The sequence below is a fragment of the Pseudozyma hubeiensis genome (assembly GCF_000403515.1).
Source record: "Pseudozyma hubeiensis SY62 DNA, scaffold: PHS38, whole genome shotgun sequence".
Classification (NCBI taxonomy): Eukaryota; Fungi; Basidiomycota; class Ustilaginomycetes; order Ustilaginales; family Ustilaginaceae; genus Pseudozyma; species Pseudozyma hubeiensis.
In genome coordinates this window covers 244,894-260,005 of record NW_012133820.1, presented here as the reverse complement: position 1 = coordinate 260,005, position 15,112 = coordinate 244,894, and the positions used below count along the sequence as shown (strand labels likewise).

Sequence of the window (15,112 nt, the reverse complement as noted above, 5' to 3'; positions counted from 1 at the left end):
AGGTACAGCAACGATGGACGATCATGCATCGCTCGAAATGTCGGCGGCGTACGACTTTCTGCTGAAATTCATCATCATCGGCGAAGCTGGCACCGGCAAATCGTGTCTGCTGCACCACTTCATCCACAACCAGTTCAAAGACCAATCAGCCCACACCATCGGCGTCGAGTTTTCTAGTCGACTCATCAAGATCGGCAACAAGAGCGTCAAACTTCAACTCTGGGATACCGCGGGGCAGGAGCGATTCCGTTCCGTCACACGGAGCTACTACCGAGGTGCAGCAGGTGCGCTGCTGGTATACGACATCACCAAGAGGTCTACGTTCGAGCCGCTGTCGAGGTGGCTGACGGATGCACGTGCGTTGGCGTCGCCGGATCTGGTGGTGGTGTTGGTGGGCAACAAGACGGATCGAGGAGAGGACGAGAGGGAGGTGGGGTATCTGGAAGCGAGCAAGTGGGCGAACGAGAATGGCGTGCTGTTCTTGGAGACGTCGGGTATGACGGGGGAGAACGTCGAGGCTCCGTTTGCGTTGGCTGCGCGAAGCATCCTGTTGGCGATAGATTCGGGCAAGCTGGATCCGGAAAAGGCAGGGTCAGGTGTGTCGTACGGCGACAGGGCGTTGAGGAGGGTGGGCAGCGGAAGTCGGTTCAGCTTTGCAGATATGGATCCGAGCAGTTATCGACCGCAGAGGAGAGGCGGTGCAGCGGTCAAGATCAAGGAGGTGTTCAACGATAAGATGGGAGGATGCTGTTGACTGCCGCGTCCTCAGTGCGCAACGCGGTGCAGGTCGTGCACGTCGGTGCACGTCATATATATACCAGGTGAATGTCGTCTCTCTTGCATTCATCACTACGCTTAACGAATCGCTCTCAAACAATTCACACGCAGCAGTAGAACTATGAAAGGGAGCGAACCTGTATTGAACAGGCAAAATCTACACGTGCTGTCTATGCTTTGTGATCAGGGTCAGTCCTGGACCCTTCGTCTTGCTCTTCCTCGCTATCCCACGTGGCATCCGTCGGAGTGATCAACGCGCTGCGCATTGTTTTCACAAACGTATTGTAGTCCTTGAACGCCTCTGGACCGGGTTGACCTGGCTGGTGTTGCTGCTGCTGTTCTTCCAGATGCATCTGAGCGAATCTTGCGTCTTGGACTCCCCATCCTCTGTGGCTGGCCACTTTTTCGATGGTCTTGTGCAGGACGGGTGCGGTGTGTTTGATGAGCTGTTTCTTGGTTTGTTTGTCGAGCTTTTGGTTGGATTGAGCTTGCACTTTGTCGAAGACGGTTTTGACGGCGTCGGCGTGGAAGAACGAGTGGAGGAGGTCGTCGACGTTGACGACGTTGCCCTGGCTGGGGTCGTTTGAGCTAGTCGCTGCTCTGTTCGGAGCAGGCTCGTCAGTCGACATGAGTTGTAATGTTGACGACGAGAAGCTCGAGGTAGTCGGCAGCGTTGTTCCCGACTCAAACACGTCCAAGGTCCAACTGACATTGGTCAAGAGTCCAGGATGGACGGATGGCAAAGTGCCGCTCAAGATGTTCTCAACTTCCTCCGAGGTGAAGGATGTGCCAGCGTGAGACGCGATCACCGACTCAGCCTTGGTGCGCATCATCAGTCGCATCGCTTCGTCGTGTTGGAGAGACTCGTCTGCATCCGAATCTTCGGTGAGCTGCATTCCGGGATCAACATCGGTGGCAATCTGCTGAGAAGTGGAATGAGAAGACGATGAGGAGGGAGATTGGCGAGCACGAAATCTGACCATCCGGTGCTTGAATTGTTGTGCGTGGGCGACATTTTGGAGCACGAGGCACAAGAGTGTCAGGGCCGTTACGAGACGTAGCCGATTCTTCATGTCTTCCAGAGTGTTGAACGAGGTGCCAAGGCCTCTGTGACGGAGACGACGTGCTCAAAGTAGCCCCTTAAGTACCAGCGCTGAATGTGGGCGATCATCTCCAGTTGTCAAGGTGGCAGAAGAAACTCGGTGACCAGCACACCATGTCCACCGCCCCTGTTTATTACAGGTGGGAGTACGCCGTCGTCGACTGGTTTTCATCTCCGAGCACCGCTCCAAGTGGGCTGAATCGGTCCTCGCTCTGCCTCGCTCACAACATGGCGCCTCTGTGGCACTACAGTATCCCAGACCCACTCAACGAGCGCTGCAAACTGCAAGTCTTTCATGATGATATTGCTGGCCTTGCATTTGACAATATCAAGCAATGGGTCCGTACAGCTTTGCTTCCCTTGTGCAAGCTTCGTCTACCACGGCAGCGTTTCATTCTTGTAATCCCTGAATGTGCCGTTGTCACCTTTCTTCAACCCACTGACCACGTCGACCAGATTCTTGGCCGCCTCGCTCGCCTCAAATTGGCCCTTACTCTTGTCTAGCGGCTGGTCGCTTCCCTCTCCGCCCGTGAAATCCTTGCTCAAATTGCTCCTCACGGTACCCGGGTGGAGACCAACCGCAATAGCTGGCACAGAGCGCAACTCCAACTCCTTGCTCAACGTCTTGATGAGCTGATTCACCGCCGCCTTGGATGACCTGTAGCTGTACCATCCGCCCTTTTGGTTGTCGGCGATGCTTCCGACTTTGGCGCTCAGACTGGCAACCACGCTGAGGTCTCCTGGAAGCACGCCTTCAGCGAGGTTCTCCGCACTGCCCTCTTGGATCTTTTTGGCTTCCGAGCCACGAGGAATCAGCGGGACGAAATGCTTGAATCCCAAAAGGTGGGAGAAGGTGTTGACGGCAAAAGTCTCTTGCAGGTGATCGAGCGAGATCTGCGAAAGGTTCTTTTCAGCGTGGAGGATACCGTTGATGTTCCAGAGCGTTTTGAGGCAAGAATCGCCGAATCGAGAAGTGATTTCTTTAGCAGCGGCATGGTAGGACTCTTCGGACTTGATGTCGAGCGAGATCGTGTGCAAACGGGATTCGTCTAGCTTCAAATCGCCGGAGAGGATGGCGTTCTTGGCTCGAGAGGCATCGCGAGAGAGCGCTACCACTTGAAGGCCGGTGCGCGAGAGGTACTGCTTGGCGACCTGGGCACCGATACCTGCAACGTAGGATTGAGACGAGGTTTCAGGTATTGTCAGATAGGCACGCTCCATGTCCACGAATCAATGAGGAGACCGCTCGACAGCACGTTCGATACCTACCACTACCGGTGCCTTGGATGATGGCGACGTTGGGTGCCATTGTGAAGTAATGAGCTGGTGTTTGTTCGGGCTGTGAACGGTGTTCCTTTTGTCCTTTCAGCGCCTAATTGACGTCAGGCTGAGAGTGATGGTGATAGTAGTTGAAGAAGCAGGTCACGATGAATGGGAGAACTTGACTCATTCTGAAGAAGAAGAAGTCGGACTGCATCGACGACATCGATAGCCGATCCGGTCAGGGTCAATCATACCTCAACGATGAGCAATGCCTTACGCTAAGCCGGCATCGAAATTGACCGTTGTGACGGAGCTGTCAAGGAAAAGTCGCCATCGAAGCTGAATCAGGGTCCTGTCCCTTTCCGCCGACTGCAGCCACAAGCGCGTCATGAAACGTCACAAACCTCCACACGCCGTCGCCGCAGGTCTGCCTTCTGGTGCCAGTTTTGCCGAAGTCACTCAAACTCTTCTGAAATCACCGATGCTGTTCAGCCTCGCACGATCACATTTTGAGCTCAAGGTACCACTAAAAACGAGTCTGCCACACGCACGACCTGCTGTTGCATCACAAGAAATGATATTCTACCATGCATAAACATACAAACCAGCGCACGGAGATCCTCTAGTCGTCGAAGGTGATCTTCTTGGCTTTACCGGGGACCAGCTCCTTGAAGTGATCGCCGTAGCTCGAGTGGGTCTTCTTCTTGATCGTCGTAGGGAACTTGGTCAGGTCATCCGGCACCTTCTGATCCGCATCCTTGAGCACCCTGATGAGCTCACCGGCATGAGCCTTGTCCATCTCGGTGAAGAAGGTAAGACTCTTTCCCGTCTTTCCGCCACGGCCGGTACGACCGATGCGGTGCACGTAGTCCTCGATCGTCAATGGGAAGGTGTAGTTGATGACATGCTCGACGTTGGGGATGTCGAGACCTCGTGCGGCAACATCGGTAGCGACGAGAAGCGGCGTTTCCGCAGACTTGAATCGTTCAAGCGAAGCGATACGCTCGTTCTGGCCCAAGTCGCCGTGGATGCCTGACACCTTGAATCCGCCTCGGCGCAATGTTTGCTCTACGCGCTGTGCCTCCTTCTTGTAGAGAGCAAAGATGAGGATCTTGTCCTTGGAGCGCTGGGCGTTGACGGAGCGCAGGAAATCGTTGAGTCGTCGCTCCTTAGCGTACCCATCAGCTAGCACCTCGACGGTCTGCTCGACACGACGGTTGGCAGACAGCTCGTCGGACCCGACAGTGACGCGGACAGGCCCGTTCATAAAAGATTCGGCCAGACCGCGGACTGCAGGCGGCCACGTAGCGGAGAACATGGAAGTGTGACGACCCTCCTCGCGTGACTTGCACATGCCGATGATGGCGCGGATGTCGGGCTCGAAACCTTTGTCGAGCATGCGATCCGCCTCGTCCAGTACGAGATATGATACGCCCGAAAGGTCGAGCGAGCCGTCTCTTGCCATGTCCAAGACACGACCGGGTGTGCCGACTACGATACGAACGGTAGGCGTCTGGTTGAGCAATCGCACCTGCTCCTGCTTGGAAACACCGCCGTACAGGCAGATCATACCAATACCCATCGACTTGCCGAGCTTGGCCATGTTCTCTTCCGTCTGGATGGCAAGCTCTCGTGTCGGTGCTACAACGAGGACGTTGACCTGCGCACCCTTCGCCTTCTTCTTTCCACTGTCAAGCACCTTGTGCTTGGTGACCAAGTGCTGCAATGCTGGCAAACCGAAAGCAAATGTCTTGCCTGAACCGGTCTCGGCAATACCAACGACGTCCTTGTTCTGCAGCAGTACGGGCCAGCAGCAGGCCTGGATGGGTGTCGGAGTTGTGAAGCCTTGCGCATCGAGCGTCTTCTTGACAGCTGCGTCGATCTTGCCTTCGAGCTCGCGGAAGTCGACCATGGGCAGCGGTGGGCGCTCGTTGGACTCTTCGGGCGCCTCGATGGTGATGTTGTTGGACTCGAGGAAAGCTCGAGCGGCAGCAGGATTAGTGGGTGCGAAGGAGGCTGATGAGGACGAAGATGCTACGGGAGCTGGTGCAGCCGCAGGGGTGGATTCAATGGAGGTGGCGGCACTTGCTTTGGCAGCAGCCTTTTTGGCCTTCTTCTCCTCCTTGCGACGCTTCTTGGCTGCCTTTTCGTCATCGTCAGCAGCATCGTCAGCGGAACGCTTCTTATCTTTCTCCTTCTTGTCCTTCTTGTCCTTCTTGCTTGGGGAAGCTGGAGAAGGCGAGCCCTCGGCTGCAGCGGCTTTGGCGGCGGCCTTCTTCTCCTTCTTGTGAAGCGACTTGGCGCGATCCTCGAGCGCCTTTTCTGTTGTGCTTGTCGTCATTCTGTTGATGTTGACGGAGGTCTTTAGCAGAGAGTGCGTGAGTGGACGGGAGGAACGTTGGCGGTGTTTGCGCAATCTGCAGGATAAGAAGAACCCGAACAGCAAAAATTCCATTTTTTCAGACAAATTTTAGGACCCTTTTGCCTCAAGCGCGCCTCCAATCGGGCGATACGCTGCTCGGTGTTCGATGCAATCGGCGATTGAGATTGTCGAACACCGCGACGTCATGACATTTCGCTTAGGCGATCCGATCCTTGGCCTGACCCTGACGGGCCTTTTGCTTGTCGAAGCCGTGCTCTGGACACGTCAGTTGAGGTATCAAATGATCTCCTCTCTGGCATGTCGGAACGCCGGCTGGATAGACGAGGACAAGACTCAACACCGGGAGCGCTTCGAGTGTGGACAAGCTTAATTGTGGCTGGTTGCAGCCTCCACCAAGTTGGCTGAGCTTGTCGAATGCTGTGGCTGACCGGGACTCAGCAGCTACGTATCCGAACAACAGATCCGTTCGCCTCGTGCCCAGTCAGGACCCTCTGCTGAGCAAATGGTTCCAGACAGTGAGCATCTCCGCCAATCATGCTGAGGCTAGACTCCGTACCCTGACCGGCCAAATCTTTCACTTGCGAGCACCCGCCCGCCTTATAAGATCTGGCAAACGAACGTCTTTACAATGGTCGACCGCTTCTTACCAGAAACGTTCCGACGCCTGCTCACCTGGACATCGTCAATAACGGGCAAGATGTCGACGCATACAGCCCACGCTACACATCATCTCTTCGTCCCTAGCCCCAATGCACAACCTCTGCCCATCTGGGCCGCTGTGGTTCCGCCACTGACCTACTACCTCGCACTTTACCTATTACCGCCTCTCTCGTCCAAGTCGTTCTCTCGTTCCATCCGCAGCATCGCCTCGGTCGCCAGGACAGTGCTGGCAGCTGTCTCGCTATACACATTTGCATCGCTACCATTCAAGCACTACTACCCCGGCAGCGCGGTGCTTACCTACCAACTCGGTCTTGTTGGATTCTACGGCGCATCACGTGTGCTCGACATCTTCTTCCTGTCATACCCACGAATCCCTCGGCGCATCTTAATCGCCGCGGCCGCCAAAAGCTCGGAAGGAAAGGGACCAAATATCATCCACCCGTACACATCTGCTCGCAATGAAGAGTGGAAGACCGAGCCTCTTCCCAAGAAGCTCGTCTCGTTTGAACGCGCATGGTGGGCGCTCGACCTCATGATCAGCATGCGCGGTATCGGATGGGATTTCGCCTCCGCCGATGTACGGCACGATTCGCATCCCTGGCAACCACCTAGCTCGGCTCAGCTCCGTAGGGCTTGCTTCAAGCTTTTGCCAATCCTTGTCGGATGTACATGGATCATCCATCACATGCACCCAAAGCACATGTCGACGGTGAACCCTTCTATTTTGGATCTGGATCCGGCCAGAAGGATTCTCTTTGTCGCAGCTACTGGTATCTCACTGTATACGCTGTTCGATTTTGGATACACTCTGACGAGCGCGGTTGCGCTGCCGATTCTGCACGATGCTGCAGAACCCGTATCACGTCTGCGATCCAAAGCTGCTGACAAGGTGCTCGACGTCAAGGGCGATCGAGTAAAGCAGCTACGAAACGGAAAGCAGGTGGGTGAGGAGTCCGAGATTGATACCGACAACGAAGACGACTCTCCCGCGGCCCTGCAAGCACGGACACTTCAACACGAGCAGCTGTCGTTGCGAAACATCGACTTCTTCCCACTGCTGAACCCTGCTGGTTTTGCAAAGGCGACTACGGTAAGACGCTTCTGGAGCTACGCATGGCATCGACTTTTCGGTCGACCGTTTGGTGTATACGGCATCCTGCCATTCACGTACGTCGCCTACCTGATGCAGGATGTGTTGGAGGGCAAGTTCAACGACCCAAAACGCAAGCAGGCGAGAAGGGAGATCTGGCCCTCGTACCATCCCGATCCCATGCGTGCGTTAGAGCGCGGTCGAGCAGACTGGGCCAAGGTGCTCGGTGCTTTCACCGCATCCGGCATCATCCACGCTGTATCCGAACGTGCTGCCCTGGGCGGAAGAATTGCCCTACCTGTCACCAACATGTGGCTCGCAAGAGACCATGCCAAAGGTATGGGGCACGAGCTCCGCAATCCTTCCATCGCAAGAACTGGGATTTTCAATTTCAGCCCGCTGCAAGTGGTGCCACCTGTCTCTGGCGCAGGCGAGTTCAGCTTCTTCTTCTTGAACGGCTTGGCTGTCGTTGTGGAAGGTGCGGTTGCAAAGTACGTGGAACAGCACAGAAGGGGGAGGAGCAAGGACGGAAAGTACTACAGCATGTGGTACGACCAATACATTTCAGTTGCGTGGACGCTGTCGGTTTTGCTGTTTACGGGCCAGGCGTTCGTGGAAGGTTGGATTCGAAGCGGTATCAGCAAGGAGATCGGTCTCGTCATGAGCTGATGAATCGTCAGTTGTCGTCTCACTTTTGCAATCTTCATCACCGATGCTGTGGAATGCTGTGTTCGTGAGGAGAATGAATGACTTTTCTCAACCTCATTTTTCTGTGCGTTTATTTGAGCTTTTGCCTCTAATCGGCGAAATTCGCGGCGATCTACGACTTTTTCTTCTCGCTTCACCTCTTCTTGACAATCTTTACCCCCAACGTATCCCTACCAGCATGGCAGCTGCCACGTCTCTATACACAGCCTCGACTGGGCTATGTGCCGATTCGGTGGAATCAGCGCCAGGTTGCCGCGGCTTCTTCGCTCTCGCGACTTACCAAGTGGACAAGCTAGAGCAGCAACAAGCCCAGGCTGAGACATCGTCTGCCACGGTCGCGCACGGTGAAGATGATGACGACGACGATGATTCAGACAGGGTCGCGAGCACATCGACAAGTCCGGCATACACGAGACGCGGGACGTGTAGTCTGTACTACGCTCACAAACCTTCGGAAGAGAGTACGGGAGGGGTCGAGTGCGCGAAAGTTGACACAATCGAGACGCCGGCTATCCTGGACATGAAGTGGTCGCTATCGAAACCAGACGACGGAATAAGACGGATACTGGGTGTGGCGAATGCCAAAGGTCAGGTCACAGTGCATCGCTTGCGAAGCGACTCATACAAGACAAGCTCAAAGGCAACCTTATCACCGCTGGGCGAGCTACACTTCAACGACAGGAACGTCCTTTGTCTCAGTCTCGACTTTTCCGATCGCAAAGGAGGGCATGCAGGAGGATACGACATGAGCAACTTGACTGCAGACACTGCCATGATCGTATCACAGAGCGACGGGTCACTAGCCTATTTGCCGAGTCTCGAAGCCGCTCTTTCTAGCACAATCACCATGGTCGACGACATCGCTACGGAGATCGCACAGACCTCAATACACAACCGCACAGACGAAGGCAATGAAGATGACGACGACGAATGGGACCGAACAAGCGAAGACGAACGACTTGCATCCCTCCAAACCGCCCATTCCACCCTCAACTCTTCTTACCCCAGCAAACCCCGCGGACTCGTCACTTGGGCAGCGCACGACTTTGAAGCCTGGATCGCCGCCTTCGACTGCTTCAACCCAACCACCGTCTGGTCCGGCGGGGACGACCTCACGCTCAAAGGCTGGGACCTTCGCTCCGTCTCCTCCACAACTCCCACAACCCCCACTTTTGCCTGCACAAAGCCATTCAACGGTGGCGTGACATCACTCCAATCACATCACCTGCGTCAACATCTCTGGGCTGTCGGGAGCTACGATTCGTACCTACGTTTGTTCGACGCACGCATGCCCGCGAGACCGTTGAGCGAAACCAACGTTGGCGGCGGCGTGTGGCGGGTCAAGTGGCATCCGGACGATCCGAGGACGCTTTTGGTGGGCTGCATGCACGACGGTTTCAAGGTGTTGAGGTTGGACGATTTGGCAGAGGAAGGTGCTGGTGGAGCAGAACTGAGAGGAAAAGAGTTCGATGTGGTGACACGCTTCGATGCGCATGAGAGCTTGGCGTATGGTTGCGATTGGGACCGTGGTGAGGTCGATGCGGAGGGAGCAGCGAGGAGGGTGTACAGCTGCTCTTTCTACGATGCGACGCTGCACATTTGGGATTCGCAAGGAGCGTGACACAAAGCACAAACTTGCGAGCACAAAACCAATCATCAAGCCTGTGGAGAGACTGCGACAAATGCTGAGATTGAGATGCGATGGGCGAAGAGTATAAATGCTAGGTTGTTGAGGTATGATGTTATGCTAGGGTCACTCGTCGGCAGCTTGGACGATACCATTCCGAGCCGTGCGATCAGCGAACCAAGTGCGAATCTTGGTATCGTCGCCGACCGAGCTCAGAGTCGGGCCGTGAGGCCCGTTCGCCCAGGCTACCGCGTTGACCTCTGTATTCTTGGTATGTCCTTCAGTCAAAACCGCCATGCCGCGCTGCTGCGAGCCGGCCGCAAAGCCGTAATCCATCTGCCTTGCTACCCTCCTCTCCTCCTCTACATCTCCTGCCATCGCATCCTCACCACCCTGCCTCGACGTCCTCGAAGCGGTGACATCCCACAGTGCCACGTTTCCAGTGTTGCACCCTACGGCGAGGAAGCGATCGTCAAAGAGCGCCATACGCGAGAACAAGGTGTTCTGACACTGCACCGGGTCGTAAAGCGTCTGCACCTCGCTGCGAACAAGACCCGAATCGAGAAATGCGGAAAGGGGTAGCGAATAGATCTTGCCGCCTGTGCAGGAAGCGTACAGGCTAATGGTAGACGAGATGATCTGCGAGACGCCGTGGGCCCTGGCGAAGCTGCCTGCGGGCGCGAGGAGAGAGATGTCGGGTGTATCCCATAGAGAGGTGATGGGAGGCTCGAGCGCTTCCTGCGTGTCTACCTCGGACACCGGGTCAGAAGGATGGGATCGACGCACGTGACGAAGGTCCCAACACTTGATGATGCCGTTCGCAGAGCCTCCGCTGAGCAGCTTGTGGCCCTGACCATCGGGAAGATAGGAAAGAGCGGTGATGCCAGCGGGCAAAGGTTGCGTGTGGAGACGTTTCCTACCTCTTGCCCCGGTGACAGTGCCATTGCGCACCTGCTTGCGACCCTTAACGACGCCAGCTGTCGGAGCTGGAGGAAGGGTGCTATGGGCAGCATCGATGGTCAGTACCGGTGTGATGCCAACGCCGTCGTCCTCGTCGTCTTCGTCTATCGTGTCTGAGCGCGAGCTGATCCTGGCATCCCAAATGCGAATCGTGCCGTCTCTTCCAGCACTGGCGAAAACCATGCCACATGCTCCATCGCCGTTGGTGGTCGGGTCGTACACAATCGTTCTCGGGCTGCCTCGGTGGCCTTGAAATCTTCCCGTGCACTTCTGGTACTCGGTGTCCCAGCTGCGGATCGAAAAGTCGCTTGCACCGGAAAGAATGCTTCGATCATCGAATCTCCACGCCAACTCAAAGATGGCCGAGGAGGACGAAGCTTGCCACTGCGGATTGGCGCTGTAGGATTCAGCCGAGGCATCTTGCCACGGAAGAGTGTTGAGCAGCGTGATACGTCCCTCGTCGTCGCCCACTGCAAGCCATTGCGCCGAGGGGTTGACCGAACGCGAAGAATAGCTGTAAGCAGCGCAGATGGGATGCGACAAGATCTCATCATCTGCGCTGCGAGGAATCTGGTGGACGCAAGAAGAGGGCGATACGAAGGTCTCGAGGAACGAAGTGGTGTCGAAGGTCGGAGCGCGGGCCGCAGGGAGCGCGCGTGGTGCTGGAAAGGCACCATTGCCCCCGAGTTGACTTTGTCGCGTGCGCAGGCCATGCAAAGTGTGTTGTAAAGAAGGTCTCGTGCTGTGCCCGGGTCCGAATGCTGAAGGTTGGTATGTGCGAGGTGTAGTAGGCGAAGAGAAAGCCGATCGACCTTGGCTGCCCTGCGTGAGGGTATATGGCTTTGATCGAGAGCGGTCAGACGACAATGGAGAAACAAAGCCGTTACTTCGCCTCGCACGGGAGCGAGAGCGGCTGCAGTCGACATCATCGTCGTGCTCGTGGTCGAAGCTGTCTAGAATGATAGGGCGCAAGGGTGAAGATGTCGGTGGCGTCATGAGCCCATGCTGCTGTCGCTGATTGCTGCGCTGTTTGGCAGCCGCAAAGATGCTAAACGCCCGTGAAGGGGTGACGTTGCCGCGGATCAGGAAGCCCTTTTGTCGCTTGGAAGGAGTCGTCGGAATTGCTGCGGATACCGCCGATTGGTGCTTTGTAGCTATGGCAGTCTTCTTGGGGCTCTTTACTGATTGTGATCGCTTCAAGGGTCGCTGTGAGGGGGACGACATCCTAAATAGACCTGCTTCGTCTTCGTCATAGGCACGATGAGACAGTTCCCTCCGCGAGGGACTTTCGATTTCGTCGAACGCAGTCCTTCCCATTGGGAGCCGTCCTGGTTGAAGTCTGGATCTAGATCCACTTTCCGGGCCAAAAACACTGCCGTCACTGTCGCTGTCATCATCATGATGCTGGTCGTAGCATGTTGAGTCAAAATCGCACTCGGACGTGGCGGCCTCTTCGTCTGATTGATGGCCGAGGAACAGTCGGAGCGACTTTTGTTGCCGTAGTTGACGGTGGGGCTGGGCTGGGATGATGTTGTGCCTCGAGGTGCTGGCCAGTACCGAAGGCGAAGAGGGTGGCGAAAACATCACGCAGGATGTCGTCTTGGCACGCCGAGGTCTATGGAGGCCCCATAGAAGCGCTGCGAGGTGGTTGTGGGTGTGACAGGTGGCTAGAAGAAGGAGGTATCAATTGTTTCAACCCCGCCACTTGCAACGGCGCTGTGCAAGCCTTCAAAAAAGTGGCACGTCGGCAAAGTACTTTACGCGTTGAGACGCGTCCCAGGGCTGTGACCAGATAAACATTTCCACTTTCAGGTGTGAGATCGACGGCATATTACCCGACAAATATTTTCTTGAATTGTGGAGGCTTTCTATCAAAAAGTCAAAAGCTGAGCGCGGACCACGGACGAACGGCGTCTGAGTTGATTGCCGTTCCCACGCCGTCTGTGCTCAGCTGCTGACAATATTGAATATGCTCGCTCCGGTGGCGCAGTGAGAAGATCAGATCAGACGCACACGACACCGGTTCGTGGTCAGCAATCTTCAACCATCATCATATTCACCACGTACCACTCACGACTGATGGCTCTAGCTCGCTCTGGCCATCGATCCGTCGCACTTCTCAACACGCTTACCCCTGCTCGCAAGACGCTATTCGGCACGGGTGCTATCGTCGCCTCTGTCGCTACCATCTCGTCTGGGTACCTGGACACCACGTTCGCCACTAGCGCTCTCTCATCAGCTCCAGTACTGTTCCAAACACCTTTCCGTCTCTTCTCGTCCTCATCCGTTCCGTCGTTCAAGATGGGTTCCACCGCATCCTCGCAAGCCTCTCCAGAGTCATTCCCCAAAGGCATGTCCAACACAGAATGGCGCACCAAGTTGAATCCGGAACAGTTCCGTATTCTCCGTGAGAAGGGCACCGAGATGGCTGGCACGGGCAAGTACAACAAGCACTATCCCAAAGACGGCGTCTACACCTGTGCCGGTTGCGATTCGCCGCTGTACAAGGCAACCACCAAGTTCGACTCGGGCTGTGGTTGGCCCGCCTTCTTCGATGCCATCCCTGGTGCCATCGACCGACATTCGGACAGAAGTTGGGGCATGGAGCGCATCGAGATCACCTGCAAGAACTGCGGCGGTCACTTGGGCCACGTTTTCAAGGGTGAAGGTTTCAATACCCCCACCAACGAGCGTCACTGTGTGAACAGCGTCTCGATCAACTTTGACAAGGACGATGCCAGGATCTGAGGAGTAGACGCCCATCTTCCACGCTGTGTATTTGGCTCCTGTTCAGTATTCGGCTGCTGTATGTGTTTAATTTCATGGATTGACTAGCTCTGCTATTCGTTTTACGTTCCTATCTAGAACAAGCTGGCTTTAGCCGTCATGCAAACGGTACCGGCTTCATTGAGGGCCCATAGCGAAGCCTCCTTCTTGTCGGCGTCTTGCCATGCACCACGCAGTCGTACTTTTTGTGCCACCGTCAGTGGCGACGTGGCGCGGTATTCAAACCTCTTGACCTGTCCTGATGCCTCTCGCGCGGCTGTGGCTACCAAGTGGAGGAGCAGTGTTGCTGTCAATGGGCCATGAACGAGGCAGTCTGTCGTAAGAGGAAGTAGAAATGAGGTCAGCCAGGCCACCATAAAGAGAGGCAGCTAAGCAACAGCCGTAAACGTACCAGGGTGTCCCTCTTCGTTGCGGCAGTATTCCGGATCCAGATGGATGCGGTGTGCGTTGAAAGTTGCGGCAGAGTAACGGAAGAGTGCTGCACGAGTAGCATCGTAGTCAAAGCCGAAATCGGATGGCTTTTCTTCCACTGTGATGGGCGACGTAAGCAACAATTTGGAGTGTCAGCAGGCTTAGATTCGTATACATTACTTTCGGCGATCCTGTAAAGCTCACCTTCGGATGTTTTTGGTGTCTGATCGGCAGGCGGTGCCACGTATTTGCGCTGGTCGGCAGGTCTCTGCTTTCTGTATACGTGGGTCCTCCTCTCGGTCAAAACGACTCCATCGGCGTTTTCGTAGACCAGCTTCCGTGTCACCAGCACCATCAGGCCTGTCTTGGCACCTTGCTTCGGAACAACGCTTTCCACAGCTACATGGCACTGTACGTCTTGGCCAATCTTGAGCTGCTTTCCTTGCTCAAGTTCGAACGATCCGCTGGCCCACATCCGCTGATCCAGCCCTCCGGGTGGACCAAATGTTCTCTCCGTTCCATCCGAGCCTAGGGTGCTCTCGCTCAGGAGTGGGTTGAAGAGCACCAGCTCTGAGCCGAGAGGCATGGATGAGCCTGGCGAAAGTGAGATTGCTTCATCCCCGGTGTATTTGGCGATCAGCTTGCGAGCAGAGGTGACGCTGGATGCCGAGGTGGACAGGTTCGGAAGAACGAGCAGTAGCTGTCGGGCCTTGTTCAGATCGGCCGTGTCGTGCATCGTTGTCTTTTGTGCCTGGACAGTGCGTGTCCAGTCGTCTAAGCTGGAGCATGCTGAGAGAGACGATGAAAAGAGGCGGAAACCGAGGGTTGACGCTGGTGTTGCCAATCGAGAAGTGGTGCGGTTGATGCTGGCCCAGCTTGTCGAAGCCTGGAGCAGGCGCTGCGGTCGAGCGAGTCGTGACATGCTGGTAGACTCCTAGGATCAGACTCGCAATCTCCAGAGCGCTGTTGTCATCTGTATCGTAAGTTGGGAGGATGCTTTGTGCTCGATGTCACGGCAGGAATGCTTTTAATGGTCCTTTATAGCGTTGATCCAAGCGTCGAAGTCGCAAATGCGGAGAAGCGCTATCACCGACACATGCTCGCTTTTACGGGCAGGCGAAGTCCAGCCCTAGCTGTGAGGTCGAGCTAAGGCGACAACGATGTGCAAAATTCAAAAGGAAATGTCGGATCAAAGCCTCGATTATGATGGCGTGATGCGTTGAGATGCTGCAGCTGCATTGATGACTGCCACTGCACGCACAGACACAAGGGAAATGGCCAGAAGAATTGATTTCGGCAAAATTCCGACGACTCAAAATCACGAATCTTCTCGTCCTGGCG

General features: G+C 55.5%; 11 protein-coding genes across 11 annotated transcripts; 6 read left to right on the top strand and 5 right to left on the bottom strand.

The window, feature by feature from the left end:
- Positions 1 to 13: 13 nt before the first annotated feature.
- Positions 14 to 754, top strand: PHSY_003808 (hypothetical protein; the record flags this gene model as incomplete). Its single annotated transcript, XM_012334425.1, has 1 exon — positions 14 to 754. One exon carries the CDS (start codon positions 14 to 16, stop codon positions 752 to 754), a length of 741 nt encoding a protein of 246 aa, XP_012189815.1.
- Positions 755 to 947: 193 nt separating this feature from the next.
- Positions 948 to 1,850, bottom strand: PHSY_003807 (glucan 1,3 beta-glucosidase; the record flags this gene model as incomplete). Its single annotated transcript, XM_012334424.1, has 1 exon — positions 948 to 1,850. One exon carries the CDS (start codon positions 1,848 to 1,850, stop codon positions 948 to 950), a length of 903 nt encoding a protein of 300 aa, XP_012189814.1.
- Positions 1,851 to 2,254: 404 nt separating this feature from the next.
- PHSY_003806 (predicted short chain dehydrogenase) lies at positions 2,255 to 3,188 on the bottom strand (the record flags this gene model as incomplete). Its single annotated transcript, XM_012334423.1, has 2 exons — positions 2,255 to 3,045; positions 3,149 to 3,188. The coding sequence occupies 2 exons, from the start codon at positions 3,186 to 3,188 to the stop codon at positions 2,255 to 2,257; spliced, it is 831 nt and encodes a 276-aa protein (XP_012189813.1).
- Positions 3,189 to 3,764: 576 nt separating this feature from the next.
- On the bottom strand, positions 3,765 to 5,597 carry PHSY_003805 (hypothetical protein; the record flags this gene model as incomplete). The annotated part of the gene is made up of 1 exon (XM_012334422.1): positions 3,765 to 5,597. One exon carries the CDS (start codon positions 5,595 to 5,597, stop codon positions 3,765 to 3,767), a length of 1,833 nt encoding a protein of 610 aa, XP_012189812.1.
- A 73-nt stretch (positions 5,598 to 5,670) lies between these two features.
- PHSY_003804 (hypothetical protein) lies at positions 5,671 to 5,895 on the top strand (the record flags this gene model as incomplete). The annotated part of the gene is made up of 1 exon (XM_012334421.1): positions 5,671 to 5,895. The coding sequence occupies one exon, from the start codon at positions 5,671 to 5,673 to the stop codon at positions 5,893 to 5,895; it is 225 nt and encodes a 74-aa protein (XP_012189811.1).
- A 258-nt stretch (positions 5,896 to 6,153) lies between these two features.
- PHSY_003803 (hypothetical protein) lies at positions 6,154 to 7,947 on the top strand (the record flags this gene model as incomplete). Its single annotated transcript, XM_012334420.1, has 1 exon — positions 6,154 to 7,947. The coding sequence occupies one exon, from the start codon at positions 6,154 to 6,156 to the stop codon at positions 7,945 to 7,947; it is 1,794 nt and encodes a 597-aa protein (XP_012189810.1).
- A 43-nt stretch (positions 7,948 to 7,990) lies between these two features.
- Positions 7,991 to 9,607, top strand: PHSY_003802 (hypothetical protein; the record flags this gene model as incomplete). The annotated part of the gene is made up of 1 exon (XM_012334419.1): positions 7,991 to 9,607. One exon carries the CDS (start codon positions 7,991 to 7,993, stop codon positions 9,605 to 9,607), a length of 1,617 nt encoding a protein of 538 aa, XP_012189809.1.
- A 132-nt stretch (positions 9,608 to 9,739) lies between these two features.
- On the bottom strand, positions 9,740 to 12,157 carry PHSY_003801 (hypothetical protein; the record flags this gene model as incomplete). The annotated part of the gene is made up of 1 exon (XM_012334418.1): positions 9,740 to 12,157. One exon carries the CDS (start codon positions 12,155 to 12,157, stop codon positions 9,740 to 9,742), a length of 2,418 nt encoding a protein of 805 aa, XP_012189808.1.
- Positions 12,158 to 12,652: 495 nt separating this feature from the next.
- Positions 12,653 to 13,321, top strand: PHSY_003800 (peptide methionine sulfoxide reductase; the record flags this gene model as incomplete). Its single annotated transcript, XM_012334417.1, has 1 exon — positions 12,653 to 13,321. One exon carries the CDS (start codon positions 12,653 to 12,655, stop codon positions 13,319 to 13,321), a length of 669 nt encoding a protein of 222 aa, XP_012189807.1.
- Positions 13,322 to 13,434: 113 nt separating this feature from the next.
- Positions 13,435 to 14,246, bottom strand: PHSY_003799 (hypothetical protein; the record flags this gene model as incomplete). Its single annotated transcript, XM_012334416.1, has 3 exons — positions 13,435 to 13,673; positions 13,752 to 13,889; positions 13,976 to 14,246. The coding sequence occupies 3 exons, from the start codon at positions 14,244 to 14,246 to the stop codon at positions 13,435 to 13,437; spliced, it is 648 nt and encodes a 215-aa protein (XP_012189806.1).
- A 109-nt stretch (positions 14,247 to 14,355) lies between these two features.
- PHSY_003798 (high-affinity glucose transporter) lies at positions 14,356 to 14,709 on the top strand (the record flags this gene model as incomplete). Its single annotated transcript, XM_012334415.1, has 1 exon — positions 14,356 to 14,709. The coding sequence occupies one exon, from the start codon at positions 14,356 to 14,358 to the stop codon at positions 14,707 to 14,709; it is 354 nt and encodes a 117-aa protein (XP_012189805.1).
- Positions 14,710 to 15,112: the final 403 nt, after the last annotated feature.